The sequence below is a fragment of the Sminthopsis crassicaudata genome, chromosome 1 (assembly GCF_048593235.1).
Source record: "Sminthopsis crassicaudata isolate SCR6 chromosome 1, ASM4859323v1, whole genome shotgun sequence".
NCBI classification, from domain to species: Eukaryota; Metazoa; Chordata; class Mammalia; order Dasyuromorphia; family Dasyuridae; genus Sminthopsis; species Sminthopsis crassicaudata.
Genome location: NC_133617.1, coordinates 18919058 through 18935370, shown reverse-complemented (window position 1 = coordinate 18935370; position 16313 = coordinate 18919058). Strand labels below are relative to the sequence as shown.

The 16313-nt window shown below is 46.5% G+C and overlaps 1 protein-coding gene across 10 annotated transcripts in view; it reads left to right on the top strand.

Annotated features, from left to right (window-relative positions):
* Nucleotides 1–16313, top strand: part of ACACB (acetyl-CoA carboxylase beta) — a 127030-nt gene that overhangs the window by 46709 nt on the left and 64008 nt on the right. For all 10 annotated transcript variants that reach the window (XM_074295570.1, XM_074295540.1, XM_074295580.1 and 7 more), the window contains 10 exons: nt 1654–1786; nt 5308–5446; nt 6631–6740; nt 6964–7045; nt 7241–7339; nt 8168–8277; nt 8376–8486; nt 10564–10773; nt 13661–13831; nt 16051–16212. In XM_074295570.1, coding sequence (XP_074151671.1) covers nt 1654–1786; nt 5308–5446; nt 6631–6740; nt 6964–7045; nt 7241–7339; nt 8168–8277; nt 8376–8486; nt 10564–10773; nt 13661–13831; nt 16051–16212 — 1327 coding nt within the window. The remainder of the gene's footprint in view (nt 1–1653; nt 1787–5307; nt 5447–6630; nt 6741–6963; nt 7046–7240; nt 7340–8167; nt 8278–8375; nt 8487–10563; nt 10774–13660; nt 13832–16050; nt 16213–16313) is intronic.

Below are 16313 nucleotides of genomic sequence, written 5' to 3'. Positions count from 1 at the left end.
TCATCTTTAAAATAGACCCTTTGCCTATAGGATTGCTGTAGGGAGAGTGCTTTTTAAATCTAAGAAACTGTAGAAATGGTTTTATTGTTGTTTTTTGTGGAACTTTGTGCGAGGCAGCAGGATGTAATTAGAACAAATGTTGAATTTGGTGTTTAAGGACCCAGGTTCTCATCTTAGTTCTTTGACCAATTAGTTGTGAAACTTGGCTTAATCACTTCTCCCTATGTTTTTTGGGGTCCCTTCTAATGACATGCTATGATCAGAAGATTCCCTCCCGCCCCGTTTTAGCCTTGCTGTGGTTTTTAGTCCATTATTGTTGGTTTTCAATAAAGACATGGTCTAGTAGTTATTGTAGAACAATACTGAGTGTGCATATTTAGGAGAAAAAAACCGCAATATTATTTTTAAGAACATAGAAAGCTTTAGAAACTCGCTTTTTTGCTCTACCTCCAGAAAAATCTTGGTAATAATTAGTACTTATTTGGAATCAAGACCAGTCTCGTAGGCTGAAAATCCTAGTCCCGGAAGCGATCCCAGAAGACATCTAGGCCTCAGTGGAGAATGTGGAAGGATGGAGGGTATCCCGGAAGACAAGGAGGAGCTGGCTTGGAAGTCCAGCTCTGCTGTGCACCGTCTGTTTGACCATGTGCACGTCTGCCTCTTCCTCTCTCCCGTGAGGCACCTGTACTGGACAACTGATGCTAGTCCTATGCCATTCTTGGACAGGGCGGGAAACTGAGCTAGCCACAGGCGAACAGTGAGCTAATGGTCCAGCCAGGAGCTCCTTTGAGCTTCGAACCCAGGGCTCCTCACTCTCAGCTAGTGCCCTTCCTGCCGTTCTGGTGTACCGTGTCTTTGGAAAATGGTGGTTTTCTATTCCTGTTATTTTAAGGAAAACTTACTAGACATCTACCTCCTGGGGCTTTGGGATGCTACTTGGGACAACATGAATCTGTTCTTCATTTTAACCAAACCCTTTCATTGGAAACCCTTCCTTCGGTCCCCATTCTTCTAAGGTGCTGGGTGACATGGTACTCTTGGATTTGACCCCCTGACCCCCATTCCCTACTGGAAGGAGGGTTGGGTCTGTGAACCTCAAATGACAATATTGTGTCAGTACCCTTGGGGGACACAGAGAGAGGGAGAGGAAGGAAAGACCGAGAGAGAGAGAGAGAGAGAGAGAATTAGCTCACCCATACTTTTATTCTAAAAAAGAAGAGATGGTTAGAGAATCACAGAGATAGAAAAAGGGAGAAGAGAGACAGAGAGCCTCACCTGCATATTTGCCTCTTCTGCAGCTGTTTGTGCAACATCCCACGGCCTTTCAGCCTTGAGTATGGAAGAACCTGTAATAAATAGCTCAATTGAAAGGACTTGGGAGCCAGAGGAGTTGGGTTCCCAGCCTCCCTCTGCTCTGCTAGCCACAGGACTTTGGACAGGTGAAGGCCCATTTCCTTCCAGGCCCATTTCCTCACTACATAGGAGAGGTTGGCCAGATATCTCTAATTCCTTCCAGCTCCACATGCTCTTGATGCCCTTGGGTAGCTGCCTCATGGCAGTTGCTCTTTGAGCTCCCAAGTGTTGACTCTCCTGCTTTAGAGAGCTGAAACCTCCAGATTTCTGCTGATGCTTTTCTTTATCTTTCATTTCCAGGCCTAGCATGTCAGGACTGCACCTGGTAAAAAGAGGAAGAGAACAGAAGAAATTGGACCTTCATCGGGACTTCACAGTCGCCTCTCCGGCTGAGTTTGTAACTCGCTTTGGGGGGAATTACGTTATAGAAAAGGTACTGAAGTTCCATTTCCCCCCAGCTTCAGTGTGTTGAGATGCCTTGGTCATTCCCTTGCTGGGATATCTTTGAACCGGGGTTCCCGCCCTTCATCTTTCTTCCCCCTCCTCTTCTGTGTCTTTCTCTCCTTTTCCCTTCCTCACACTCCCCCAGCTGCAAATCACCCCGAATCAAGAGTCAGGATCCTGGTTTTTGATCCATACTTTGTCCCTCATTGGCTGTGTAAAATGTGGGGGTCACACTAGGGGACCTCTTCTCACCTGTCCCTTCTGGCACTTTGCATCTCTTTGCCACATCTGGCACTCTTATCTTTCTTCTACTCAGAATCACTCTGAGATGTTACTCCTTCTTTTAGGACATCCCTCCTTTGCATGTAACATATTCTACCTTTCATTAAGGCTATTTATGGGAGTTCTAGGTCCCATGTTATCATGTAAGCTGCATGAAGGCAGGAATTTGTTTCATATGGTCTCTGCTGGGCCTATGTGAAGCTTAAATTGAATGAATTGGGAGATTCAAATTCATCCCTAGAAGGGGCTTCTTTATTCGATGGTTTGACAGATACTTGATGCCCACTGTGGGCAGGACCAGGTCAGGTCCTGTGGTGAACAACGAGAGCCTCCCTATTCCTAAGAACTTCAGAGCCCAGAAAAGGTAACCTCATTTAAAGGAACATGTACTGAAAAAAGGCACAGGACTTGGAAACTCTAGTTCAAATACTGTCTCTGGATGAATCAGATTACTTTTCTGGACCTCAGTTTTCTTATCTATGAGATGGGGCTAATTGTACCTATTTGGACCATCTCACTCCCAGAGCCGTGGTGAGGATGTAAACCGAAGCACCATATGAGTTTTAGTCTTCACCCTCACCAAGGATGGCTCCAGGGAGATGGTTTGCTCCAGGGAGATTTTTGTCGAGCTATATAAAGCACATTTTCTTCCTTTATATCTCCCCAAACTTTGTGGATCAACCAGTGAGTCTTGCAGAGCGGGCAAGCTGACCTTTCCTTTTTCCTGGGAATGTCTACACCCAGAATCCCCTGCCAAGTTTGAGAGCTATGTGAGAACCAGATCATGGAATGGGCCATTTCTAGTCTCTCGATAGGGTTACAAGCCCATTGGGTTTGTAGTTAGAGGCACTCCATTCATATCTGTAATCTGACATTTTCTTTGTGACTGTGCGGGAACTGTTTCACTTCCCTCCAGACCAGCAATCATCCAGCTTCTTTCTGGGAAAGCCCACTAGCTATTCCCTCTCCTTATGATCAGGGAAGTTTCCCCTGACATCTCAATCAGGAAGTTAGAAGTTTGTCTGAAAATGATCTGGGGGTCTTGGTGGCCTACAAGTCCGTGAGTTTTTGGACTGTTTGTGTCCTCTTCCCCCTTCTCTGATCTGGGACCAGTCTGAACAAGGCTTACTAGTTAGTCTCAGAGGTAGCCAGCTCTCCTGACTTCCTTCAGCCAAGCTTCCCCAGGCCCTTGTATGGCAAGGACTCAAAAGACCTTTACCATTCTGGATGCATTCCAGCTTATCAGAGAACTGAGAACATTTTCCAGAAGTGGTTAAGGGGTGGGGGTGGGGGGCAGAGTCCGGAAGAGATCACTTCCTTATGCCTGGAAGCTTTGCCTCTCTGAGGACAATCCAAATTCACGGGAGTTTCTCTGCTATCCATATCACCCTGCTGATCCAATTTTAGCTCCCAGTCCACTAAGACTCCCAGATCTTTTTCATATAAAACTTACCATGTCTTCTCCAGTTTTCTGCTTATGGAATGGATTTTTTTTTCTAAATTCAAGTATAAAACGTGACACTTTTCTCTGTGGAATGTCACCTTATATGCTTTTTGGATCCAGACTCTGCCCTTTCATGTGTTGACTGTTCCTCCTAGCTTGGGTTCACTGGACATTTGATGAACATGCTGTCTCTGCCTTTGACCCAGTCACTAAAATGAAAAGCTAAGCAGCACGGTGTCCATCCCATAGTGCCCCTGGGGGTATACCACTGGAGACCCTGCCAAAGTATAACATGGGGGAATTTGAGGAAAATGAAACTCAGGGCCATTCTAACTCAACCTGGAATCTCATTAGCAACACAGCACAGTGAGACTGGATTTGAGCCCAGGACATGCACCTCCAAGGTCCAGAGGGCTTGGACAGTGCGGTCTGCATCTATGGAGCATCAGAGCGGGTCACACTCTGGTTGTTATATTTATCTTCCTCTTTTCCCAGAACTCCTGGCTCTACCCCTAAGAACAGACTTCATTCAGATGCATAGAACCTTCCTTGGGGAGATGGAGAAACTGAGGCCCATGGAAGGAATGGGCTTAGAACCCATACCTTCTTCTGACTTCCCAGCTCACAGCTTCCATTCTCCTCCACCATGAGCTTCACACAACCAGCCAGTTTATGGACTTGAACCTGGGTGTCTCAGGCCCCATATCAGCCCCTCTATCTATCTATCACCCTTTTTTCTCTGTCTGAAGGCTGGATATTACACAGAAAAGGACCAGTGCTCTATATTATACTGTACTGTGTCCCATGACCAGGATGGGGATCAAAGCATGGGCTTTGGAGTCTTGGGATCTGGGTTGGAATACTACCATTGAATCACTATATAACCTCAAATAAGTGCTCTATAAGAGCATGGATCATTGGGAATAGGCATCATGGTCCTTCAGTGTAGGGGTGACCGGGTCCTTGGAGCTGAAGACTGAACTTACCAAATCTACAGCAACATTTCAGCCATAATAGCACCTCCCTGAGAGTCTCTACTCGGAGAAGGGGTTGAAATCTGTGTTGGTGGAGGGAATACTGATACAGTGGCAAAGTCACGGATCTTTGAAGTGTTCGTTTCGATAAAATTACTATTTCAAAAAATAAAATAAAATAAAATATTCTAGTCTAGTGATAATTGCTTTCATCTATAGTGTTATATATATTTATATAATTTATATTATATAGTTTCCTCTAGGCCTTATACCAACTCTTATGGGAGAGCAAGTGTGGGCTTTTTAATTTTTATTTTATAAATAAATTGTGGGAATCGAAGCATGGACTTTGGAGTCTTGGGATCTGGGTTGGAATACTACCATTGAATCACAGCCTGTATGACCTTGAATAAGTACACTTATCTTCTTCAGCCTCATTAAGGAAGGAGGTTATCTAGATCAATGGTTCTCAAAGTATGGCCAGAGAATCTTGGGGCGGGGGGTGGGGGAGAGGTATTTTTGAAACTCAGAGTCTACAAATTTAAAATTAGTTTTCATTTCTGATATGGTAATTATCTATAAATATAACCCACATAAACAAAAACTTTGGGCAAATGCTTAATCATTTTTAATGGTAGAAAGTTACTGAGAACAAAGTTTGAGTCACTGATCTAGATAAATGGCCTCTGGGGTCCCTTCTACCTGTGGCGTCATCCACCATGTGGAGTTGCCTGGTGGCTGGGGTGAGGCTGGACTGATTCCTCAGATGCCCCAGGTACTGACGGCTTTCCTTTGTCTCGCCACCTTCAGGTTCTCATTGCCAATAATGGCATTGCTGCTGTCAAGTGTATGCGATCCATTCGAAGATGGGCCTATGAGATGTTTCGAAATGAGAGGGCCATCCGCTTCGTGGTCATGGTCACGCCAGAGGACCTCAAAGCCAATGCAGGTATTTAGTGGAAGGAGAGGCGGTTTAGACTTGTGGGCGACTTTGTTCCTGCTAGGGACTCCCAGTGTGGAAGCTCCCACCGCCAGTGCACACCAACTCAAGTCTTAGAGACGTTATATCTTGCTCAGATTCACACCATCAGCCAGTGTGTCGGCTTGAACCCAAGTCTTAATTCCATGGCTGCCTCTCTGTCTGTAGTATTTGACTTCATAGCATCAACAATAATCACACTGACATTTAAATTTAATCTTTTATTAAAGCTTTGTATTTTCAAAAACATATGCATGGATAATTTTTCAACATTGACCTCTTCAAAATCTTGTGTTCCAAATTTTCCTTCCTCCATCCCTCCCTCCCTTCCTTCTCTTCCTTCCCTCCCTTCCTCTTTCCCTTCCTTCCTCTCCTTCCTTCCTTCCTTCCTTCCTTCCTTCCTTCCTTCCTTCCTTCCTTCCTTCCTTCCTTCCTTCCTTCCTTCCTTCCTTTTTTCTCTTCCTTCCCTCCCTTCTTTCTCTTCCTTCCCTCCCTTCCTTCCTTCCCTCCCTTCTTTCCCTCCCTTCCTCCCCTCCCTCCTTTCCCTCCCTTCCTCCCCTCCCTTCTTTCCCTCCCTCCCTCCCTCCCTCCCTTCCTTCCTTCCTTCCCTTCCTTCCCTCCCTTCCTTCCTTCCTTCCTTCCTTCCTTCCCTTCCTCCCCTCCCTTCCTCCCCTCCCTCCTTTCCCTCCCTTCCTCCCCTCCCTTCTTTCCCTCCCTCCCTCCCTCCCTCCCTTCCTTCCTTCCTTCCTTCCTTCCTTCCTTCCTTCCTTCCTTCCTTCCTCCCTCCCTCCCTCCCTCCCTCCCTTCCTCCCTCCCTCCCTCCCTCCCTCCCTCCCTCCCTTCCTCCCTCCCTCCCTCCCTCCCTCCCTCCCTCCCTTCCTCCCTCCCTCCCTCCCTCCCTCCCTCCCTCCCTTCCTCCCTCCCTCCCTCCCTCCCTCCCTCCCTCCCTTCCTCCCTCCCTCCCTCCCTCCCTCCCTCTCTACTGAATTGTATTTGTAAAATGGGGGCCCCTAAAACAGAACCCCGGGTGTGTGTGTGTTCCATCTGGGATCTGTCCCTGGGCAAGGGACTTGATTCTCTCCATGTGGCTGAGCTCCAGCTTAGATCCTGCTGACCAGTAACTGGTGTTTCCATCTCTTCTTCTTGAATGACAGAGTACATCAAGATGGCGGATCACTATGTCCCTGTTCCAGGAGGGCCAAACAATAATAATTATGCCAACGTAGAGCTCATAGTGGATATTTCCAAGAGACTCCCAGTGCAGGTAATGGAGAGGGCAGGTTCTTGGGGTGGGAGCCCCAAAGGCCTCAGCTTCCCTTTGTGAGCCCATTAACTGTCCCGGCTGCAGACAGTGTCTTCCCCATGGGCCGGTAAATCGGCATTGGCAAGGCTTGGAAATCCAAGAGGTCCTTGGTGCTGGGCCGAGAGGCGGTGTAACCTTTGATGAAAGGCAGGGTGGGTAAATGCAACATGTTTTCTGTTTTCAGGCTGTGTGGGCTGGCTGGGGCCACGCCTCGGAAAACCCCAAACTGCCTGAACTGCTCCAGAAGCATGGCATTGCTTTCTTAGGTAAGGCCCCCTTACCAAGTGTCTGGGTGTCTGGGAAGCGGGTTCCAAGCAGAGATGCCCTGCATTAAGCTGGGGCTCATAGTGAGGGTGCAGAGGGCTGGCAAAGCTCGCGGGGCTGTTAGTAAGAGCATGTTTGTAGAGCGTTGTAGGGTCTGGCCCATCACAGGCCCTTCATGGATGTTTTTCCCTTCCTAGGCCCGCCCAGTGGTGCCATGTGGGCGCTGGGAGATAAGGTTGCTTCCACCATAGTTGCCCAGACCCTGCAGATTCCTACGCTGCCATGGAGCGGGAGTGGTAAGATGAGACTCATTGTGATGTTTAGGGCCTGGGACCCCTTCCTCTCCTCCCATGTCGTCCCCCTCCCTGCCCTGGGCCAGTTGTGGCTTCCTGGATGTTGGCTTTGGCCACGTCCATTCCTAATGGTGAACTAGAAAAGCTTGGAGCAGGGGCTGATGGGAACCTGAACCCAGCAACAGATGTGTGACTTTGGGCTATAGCAGCTCCTTAGGGGTCCTGGAGATGGAGTCACCAAATTCATACCTAGTGTAGACCATTGACAAATAGGTTTATTTCCTCTTCTGTAAAATGGGTATAATAGTGTTTGCATTCGCTCTATCAATGGTTATAAGGAGAATGCTTTAAAGACATTATATCATAGAAGCACGAGGGGAGAGGCTGCTTTGCTGGATAGTGGAGGGGCCTGTGGCTTATGTGGAGGGAGGAGACCCCCAGAAATGAGTCATATACGGGATAGTGTAGATGATATGAAATTGGGCCTCTCGCCTCTGATCTGATCTCATCCACTTAATGTCATATCCTGGTTTTCTAAATTCATAGGACGTTGGACTTTTAAAAGGAGTTTCTATGAATTGAACACATCTTCTTAAAAATAAACAAAGCAAGAGTTCAATCACAGGCTCCCAGTTATTTGTAATGTTCTTGTCAAGGGGATTGACGATCAGCATAGCAGTGATAGATGGCTGAGGCCTGCATGGATTTGTCAGGATCTTGTCCTGTCCCCGCCTCCCACCCCGGGAGCAGAAACTCCTTGTTCCTGGGTTCCAGGGATTCTTCCCTTATTTTTCAAACCTTCATTAAACTTCCCTCCATTGCGGCCTCTAGGTCTTGTTGTGGATTGGCAGGAAGAGGATCTCCAGCAAATGAAGAGAATCAGTGTCCCTCCAGAAATGTATAACAAAGGCTGCGTGAAGGACGTAGAAGAAGGTTTGCAGGTAAATCCATTCATGGGGCCACAGCTCAGTCGGGTCAGCTCAGAGCCTTGGGGAGCTTTCTTACTTTTCAAGGGGATCTCGTTGCCTTTTGTATTCAGGCTGCAGAAAAAATTGGCTTCCCAGTGATGATCAAAGCTTCTGAAGGTGGTGGAGGCAAAGGGATCCGGAAAGCTGAGAGTGCCGAAGACTTCCCAAATCTCTTCAGACAGGTGAGAGCCTCCACCTTCTGATAGCTGGCCTTTTGATATGGGGCTGGAGAGTGTTCTAAAGCCCTTAATGCTCTGTAATCCTGTCCAAGAGGAATAAAGGAAGCCGTGTGTGTGTGTGTGTGTGTGTGTGTGTGTGTGTGTGTGTGTGTGTGTGTGTGTGTGTGTGAAGGATAGTACAACCATAAGTTATGAGTTGGAAGGAACTTCAGAGGTTTCCTTATCGTCCTTTCATTTTACAGACAAGGAAATTGAGGAAAGGGAGATCACTTGTCCAAGGTCATGCAGTAACTACTAAGTCAAAGAGTCAGGTTTTGAACCCAGATCCGCCAGCTATAAAACATGGATCCTGCTCTTGACTCTTTCAGTTGCTGGACTGAGGTTAATAAAAAATATTTATCCAGCCTGTTTTTGTTTACTTTATAGGAGATATTAAAAATGGTAGTGATCAGGGGAATCTTTTTAGATAATAATTATGTCTCTATATTTTGAATGATTAATTGGGGGAAACCAAATGCAGCAGTGGAAAGCTGACCAGGGAGTTCTGCCTTTGTCAGTGACCTTGGACATGACCTTGAATGGGTCATCCCTTTTGGGAAGGTATTAAAAAGAATGGCTAGAAGAGGAAGACCTGGGAAGTCCCTTCGTTCTCCAGATATTGTCATCCTCTGATCATCCTGAGAGCTCTGACGTCAGAGGCAAGGAGCAAACAGGTCACTTCCTGCCCAGAATGGCGCCAAATGCTGGATTTCTGAGAGAAGAACGACAAGGTTCCTTCCCCCAATGAGCTCACCTTCTGCTGAGGGAGGAGATGGTGCAAACCCCACATATGCCGTCAAAACCCATCCAGCTGGTCACACGTGCATATAGACACACACGTGTGTAGCTTATCTGAATTGGGTTCACATGTGTGCATGTACACACATTAATGTATATGGTACCCATGTATGGGCAGCACATGTGTATACATGTGCATGTGTATATTCGAGTAGTGCATTGTATATAAATACACATGTATGGATAGTCCCTATGTGTATGTCTATATATGTATCCATACAGATAGTACGTTATATGTGTGTCTCTCTGTGTACGTATACATACCCATGAACATAGACTTTCAGAGTGAAGGTACCAGCGTGAGGAAGACCTACAAAGGCAGAATTTTAGCTGAGACCGAAAGGAAGCCAGGAGTCAAAAATGAGGAAGGAAAATATCTCTCACGTACGTTGAAAATCCCCTAAATCAGGATATGAAGGCCTTGCTGGAGGAACAACAAGGAACTCAGCCTTACAGGGATAAGACCTTGCAGTTAGAGAGAGTGGAGTTTTATACTTGTAAAACTGCTAGGATAGTCTTTGGAGAGTTGGAACTCCTCTTTTCTTACCTCGTGGATTTGTCACTTCCACAGGTGGGCTTGATTTCCCAACCCCCTACGAGTAATTATAAAATAGTGTTTATGTTTAGAATGGTTTGGAAAATTGCTGTTTTAATCACTAGAATAAATAGACAGTGTGTGATCACTTGTATTGTAGAAGATTTAGAGGGCAGAGTTACCGTGACTTTCCTCCCGCCTCAATTTCTTCATCTCTAAAATGGGCATATCTATAGTTCCTTTCTCCCAGGATTGTTATGAGGCAAAGGAGATCCCATTTGTAAAGTACTTTGTGGACTTTGAAGTCCTACAGATGTGCTAGCTGTAGTTATCTTTGAGTCGCTGTGATCCCATGAGCCCACCTCCAGATTGAGCATTTTCTAAGTCTCGAGATGACAGTATCTAAGGGGTATTTATCTATCTGTATCTATATTCATGTCTACATACATACTATGGGTGACTGTGTGTGTGTGTGTGTGTGTAAAACTTTTTTCTTCTTTTAAAAAAATATTTTAAATTTTTATTTCTTCCCTCCCACTTCTGTTCCAGAGAAGGCAAGAGATTTGAACATGTAAAGTATTTTACTCTATCCACGTGACACGTATCTTTTAAAAATTGGACCGATTGAGGGCTGTGACCTCTTTGCAAGGAAGGCTTACCTTTTGGGGCTCGGCTCCCTCAAAATAAGTGGTCTCCCTTTCCTTTCAGGTGCAGAGTGAGATCCCGGGCTCCCCAATTTTTGTCATGAAGCTGGCTCAGCACGCCCGGCACCTGGAAGTCCAGATCCTTGCAGATCAGTATGGGAATGCTGTGTCGCTCTTCGGGAGAGACTGCTCCATACAGCGGAGACACCAAAAGATTATAGAGGAGGCGCCGGCTACCATCGCCATGCCCATGGTGTTTGAGCACATGGAACAGGTGAGCGCGGGGTGGGACAGGCCTGGAGAGCCCTGCTCAGGAGACAAATGGAAGGGGGATGTTCATCTTTAGATAAAGAGTAGGGACACTGAGCTTCTGGGCCTGCCGTGATATCACTTAAAATCACTCTGTATGTTCCAGCTGAGGTCGAGCACCTTCCAGCTCAAATGGTCTCTGTTCTGGGCCTCCACTGGTTAGAGAGAGAGAGCGGGGCTCTATGTCTGAGACTTGTGGCTCCATAGATAGATTTTAGAGCGTCTGTGAACCTGGGTAGGAAAAAAGATCCATATCACTAACCTCTCGCTGGAATTTAGCATTCTATGAATTATTTAAAAAACATTATTCTGAGAAAAATAGAATCCACAGTCTCATAAATGGTACCAGACCAGTATCGGAAAGGTTACGTATCATTGCTGGCTCGAGTGCTAGAGTCCGGCTAGAGTGGAATCAGAAAGATTTGGGTTTTTGGAATCCTACACACGGTGCTAATAAAGCCCATTCTCAGATGTAGAAATCCCAGAAAATACTGGCATTTCTTTGAGGGAGAAATTATGTTTATTGTGAATTATTGTGAAGGGTCCCAGAGAGATCTTGGCAAGGGGCTTCAACCACATCTGTGCTGAGATCAGTCTCCTTGGCAAGATGAAAAAAAGGTCCTGGTGGACAAGAAATGGGATACCCACCTGTGATGATGTCCAAAACTGACCCCCAGTCTCCCTGGTGTTTGTCCCCACATAAGAACTTCCCCTTCAAGAGGAAGCCTCTCGATGAATTCCGAAACTTCTCGGGTAAAAAATAAATTCCCAGTCCTTTGAGATCAGGTCTTCCTCTTGTTTTTTCTTGTGCTCCTGAAGATAAACTAATTTCTGAAGGAAATTCAACTATTCTTCTCCATCCAACCCACAACAGTAGAGAATAGAAGATCAGAAAATTTGGGGATGGCCCTTGTGTTTTGGAAAAAAGGCACAGTAGCATCCTGAGGATTTCACACATACGCAAAAGTCTTGTAGAATTATAAATTCAGAGTTGGAAAGGGCCATTGAGCCCTTTTTCTTTTTATAGATGAGAAAACTGAGGCAGAGGGAGGTGGGGAAGGGACTTGCCTGGGCCCCTGCAGCTGCATTAGACGTGTATTTGGATCTGCAACCTCTGATTCCAATCCCACTCCCTTTGCTGTGCTCACCTGCGGATTGGAAAATGAGGCTCGGTTCTGGGCCCCATTTTAGGATGGAGGGGTCCAGAAGGGAAGAGCCAAGATAGCAAAGGTATATGACAGGAGGAAAAACTTGCCAGTGGGGAAAGATCTATAGCAATGGAGCGGGTGCCTCTGGAGAGTGTCAACTTCCTATACTAGGGGCCTTCAAACAAAGGCTTCATGGAAGAGGCAATTTCTGGATTGGATGGAGGGGGGTTCTTTTGTGTAAGAACTAAGTATTCTCCTTGATCCCTGATGGTAACCTGGGACTGGTGTGCAAAGGTGACATGGAGGCAAATGTGAGCTCAGTGCAAGGAGGCTCTGTTAAAGATGAGAGCTATCCAGAGGTCATCGGGATGGCTTCAGGACAGAGGGAGCTTCCATCTTTAGAGGGGTTAGGGCAGGGAATAGACAGCCTCTTCCTGAGCATATTGTATTAAGGAACTATCAGAGAAAAAAATCATCTAGAGGAGGGAAGGAATAGAGAGAAAAAAGGAGGGAAGGAAGGTAGGGAAGGAAGGAAGGAATGGAAAGAAGGAACATGGAAAGGAGGAAGGAAAGAAAGAGAAGGAAGGGACAAAGGGAAGGAAACAAAAGGAAGAAAGGAAGGGAGGGAAGAAGGGAAGAAAAGGAAGGAAGAAGGAAAGTGGGAGGGAAAGAAAGGAAGGAAGGAAAGAAAGAAGAAAGAAAAGGAAGAGAGGGAGAGAGGAAAAAAGAGAGGATTTATTAAAGTACTTGCTATGTGCCCTACAATATGCTAGGCTCTAGGATGCCAATAAAAAGCGAGCTAGTCTTTGCCCTCAGGGAGCTTATATTCACCTATGGGGAGACATCCATGGAATGGTGTCCCAAGAAAGGAGTTTTGATGGGAGGTCACAAAGGTGGAGAATGGAGCATGAGGCCAGTAGATTAGCATGGCTTTTCTTGTAGCAATGGCAGCATTAACTTGTTTGCTACATCCAGAAGAAGAGGAGGAGACAGAAAGATTTGGGGGGTGGACTCGTGCTGGTCCCTGGCAAAAACGTGAAACATGGTTTGGGGCTGACCTCACTGACTCTTCCACTGATTAGAGCCACTCACCTCCAGCTTAGAGCATGAAAACTGAATATATGACCTTCTCCCCAGCATGGGGACATGCAGGAAAAGGATGAACCTTGTTCTCTGTGGCCCCAGAGGGCAGCACCAGGTGGAAGTTGCAGGGACAGGGCAGTGTCAGCTTGATGTTGGCCATTCCAAAGCGGAAAAGGCTGCCTGGAGAGCTGGCGAGAGTTCCTTCTCCTGGAAGGCTTCAAGACGACCACTTCACAAGGAGGCCGGGCTAGCTGGCATCCTCAGCTGCCCAAAGGGAAAAAGAGTCAGTGACTGGCCAGCTCCTCCCATGCTCATGTGCTGCTGTGATTAATGGGCTGGCGGGATGCTTCCTTCTTAACCTTGGGTGGTTGTTACACTAATGAACCACATCACAGAAAAACGTCTCCCCTCGCATGGTGTCTCCGAGCCCTCCGCCTTCCTCCCCCTCATATTCTCCCTCATGTCTTGGTGGGCTTTGGCCGTAAGCTAGTGGAGAGGACATCGTGTGTGTCCTCAGCTCTGAGCTCCACGTCCTGGTACCTGGCCGTATCATCAGGCTCTGATGAGCAGAGAAAAATCCACGATGTCTCCGACTTCTCTTTTTGGCTTTTCCCGACACAGTGTGCCGTGCGTTTGGCCAAGACGGTGGGCTATGTGAGTGCGGGGACTGTAGAATACCTCTACAGCGAAGACGGCCACTTCCATTTCTTGGAACTGAACCCCCGTTTGCAGGTGGAACATCCCTGCACAGAGATGATCGCCGATGTCAACTTGCCAGCTGCTCAGTTGCAGGTGAGCATCCTCCTCCGGGGGGCTTGGGGGATGGGTAGAGCTGCTCCCCACCTGTCGGGGGAGGTGGGGATGTGTATATCGGACTATATTCATTCCTTTGGTCATTCGTCAAAAGTCAGTAAGAGGCTGCTTTTTCTGGGCACGGAGGAAGAGAGAGAGAGATCAAGGAGACCTAGCTGGTGCCCCCAAGGACACACGAGTTCTTAAGCACTGACAAATGCTTCAGTATCCATGGAAGTAACAGTAAATGAAGTGACTTACATCTGCTTGGCTGCTGCAGCCTTCCCTTCTGACTTGTAGCTGAGCCCTCCGCCATCAGATTGTGAGCCCCCTTCTGTCCCCAACACTCAGCATTGTAACATTTGGCACACAGTAAATGCTCAATAAATGCCTCCTTTTATCCTCAATATTTAGCACTATAACACTCGCACACAGCAAACATCCCTTTTTATCCCTAACATTCAGCACTATAATACTTGGACACAGTAAATGCTCAATAAATGCTTCCTTTTATTCTCAACACTCAGCACTATAACACTTGGCATACAGTAAATCCTCAATAAATGAGTTCTTTTATCCCTAGCACTCAGCACTGTAACATTTGGCACACAGTAAGTACTCAATAAATGCTTCCTTTTATTCTCAATATTCAGCACTAAAACACTTGCACATAGTAAACATCTCTTTTTATCTCCAACATTTAGCACTATAATACTTGGCACATAGTAGATGCTCAATAGGTGCCTCCTTTTATCTGCAATACTTAATATTAAAACACTTGGCACACAGTAAGTGCTCAATAAATGCTTCCTTTTATCCTTAATACTCAGCACTATACCACTTGGCACACAGTAAGTGCTCAATAAATGCTTCCTTTTATCCTCAGTACTTAATACTGTTAACACTTGGCATACAGTAAGTGCTCAATAAATGACCTCCTTTTATCCTTAATACTCAGCACTATGACACTTGGAACACAGTAAATACTCAATAAATGCCTCCTTTTATCCTCAATACTTAATAATATAACACTTGGCACATAGTAGGTGCTCAATAAATGCCTGCCTTTTATCCTTAATACTCAGCACTATGACACTTGGAACACAGTAAATACTCAATAAATGCCTCCTTTTATCCTCAATACTTAATACATAACACTTGGCACACAGTAGGTACTCAATAAATGGCCGCCTTTTATCCCCAACACTGAACACCATAACATTTGACATACAGAAAGTTTTGCTTGTTAAATGCCCGCTTATTCCTACAAGCAAATGCAATAGCAGCTTACAAATCGTCAGTGTCGTTGAGCAGTGGAGGAGAGATGCTGCCCATGGTGAATTTCTTTGGGGAATAATCTGTCTAGCATTAAGTGGCCCTGCTGGCCTTGAGTCCTAAGTGAGCTTGGTTAGGTTAAAAAAATCCCCTCCAACTACCTGACATCTAGGAGATGGGGTGGAGGGAAGGAGGGGAAAAGTTGGAACAGAAGTGTTGGCAAGGTCAGTGTTGAAAAATTACCCATGTGTATGTTTTGTCAATAAAAAGCTATAATAATAATTTTCTAAAATTCCCCCAAAGAGCCAACATGATTTTTCCTCCACGTCCCCCTCAAGATTTCCTTGGCCTCCCAGCCCCTTGGGTCCCCCAACTCTCCCATTGGGTCTCCAGGTCCGATTTAGTATTTGTGAACCAGGAGCTCTTCCAGGCAGAGAGCGTGTCACTGATCTGGCCTCTGTGCCCTGGCCCTCGTGAGGTACTGGGTGCATTTTAGGTGATTGTATTATCCGATGTTTTTGTATCGGCTGGTTTGGATTGTCCCACTCTTTAAGGGCAGAGACTGATTTTTGCTCGGTTTTTCTTTAACTACATAGTCCTGGTTCTCTCCTCCTCCTCTTCATGCTTGCCAGTAGTCATGTAGCTCTCTAAGGTTTGCAGAGTGCACTGATTTTGACATTGAGATGGTTCCTTTTGATCCCCCAGTGCCCCTTGGAAGAAGTGGGCGCTCTTACCGTCTGCACAAAAGGAGTGACATGATTTTCTAAAGATTGCACGGCCCAGCTAGTGTCTGAGGAGGGACTTGAACTTGGGGCCTCCTGCTTCCCAGGCTCTGTGCCTGTCGGACCCCTGGGTCCAGAGATGGACGTGCCTCTGGTCCATGGAGCTGTCCCTTTTTGAGCACTACAGAGGCTAATAGGCAAGCGTTTCTCCTTCCTCTGCAGATTGCCATGGGAGTGCCTCTGAACAGGCTGAAGGACATTCGGATCCTGTATGGAGAGTCACCATGGGGCGTCACGCCCATTTCCTTTGAAAACCCCATCAATCCACCTATTCCCAGAGGCCACGTGATCGCCGCCAGGATCACCAGCGAAAACCCAGATGAGGCAAGAGGGGCTGAAAACATGGGGAAACTGAGGCCCAAAGGAGGGGGGAAACATGTACTTACACTGCCCTGCAGACTTATAAAGCACTTTATGATGTACGA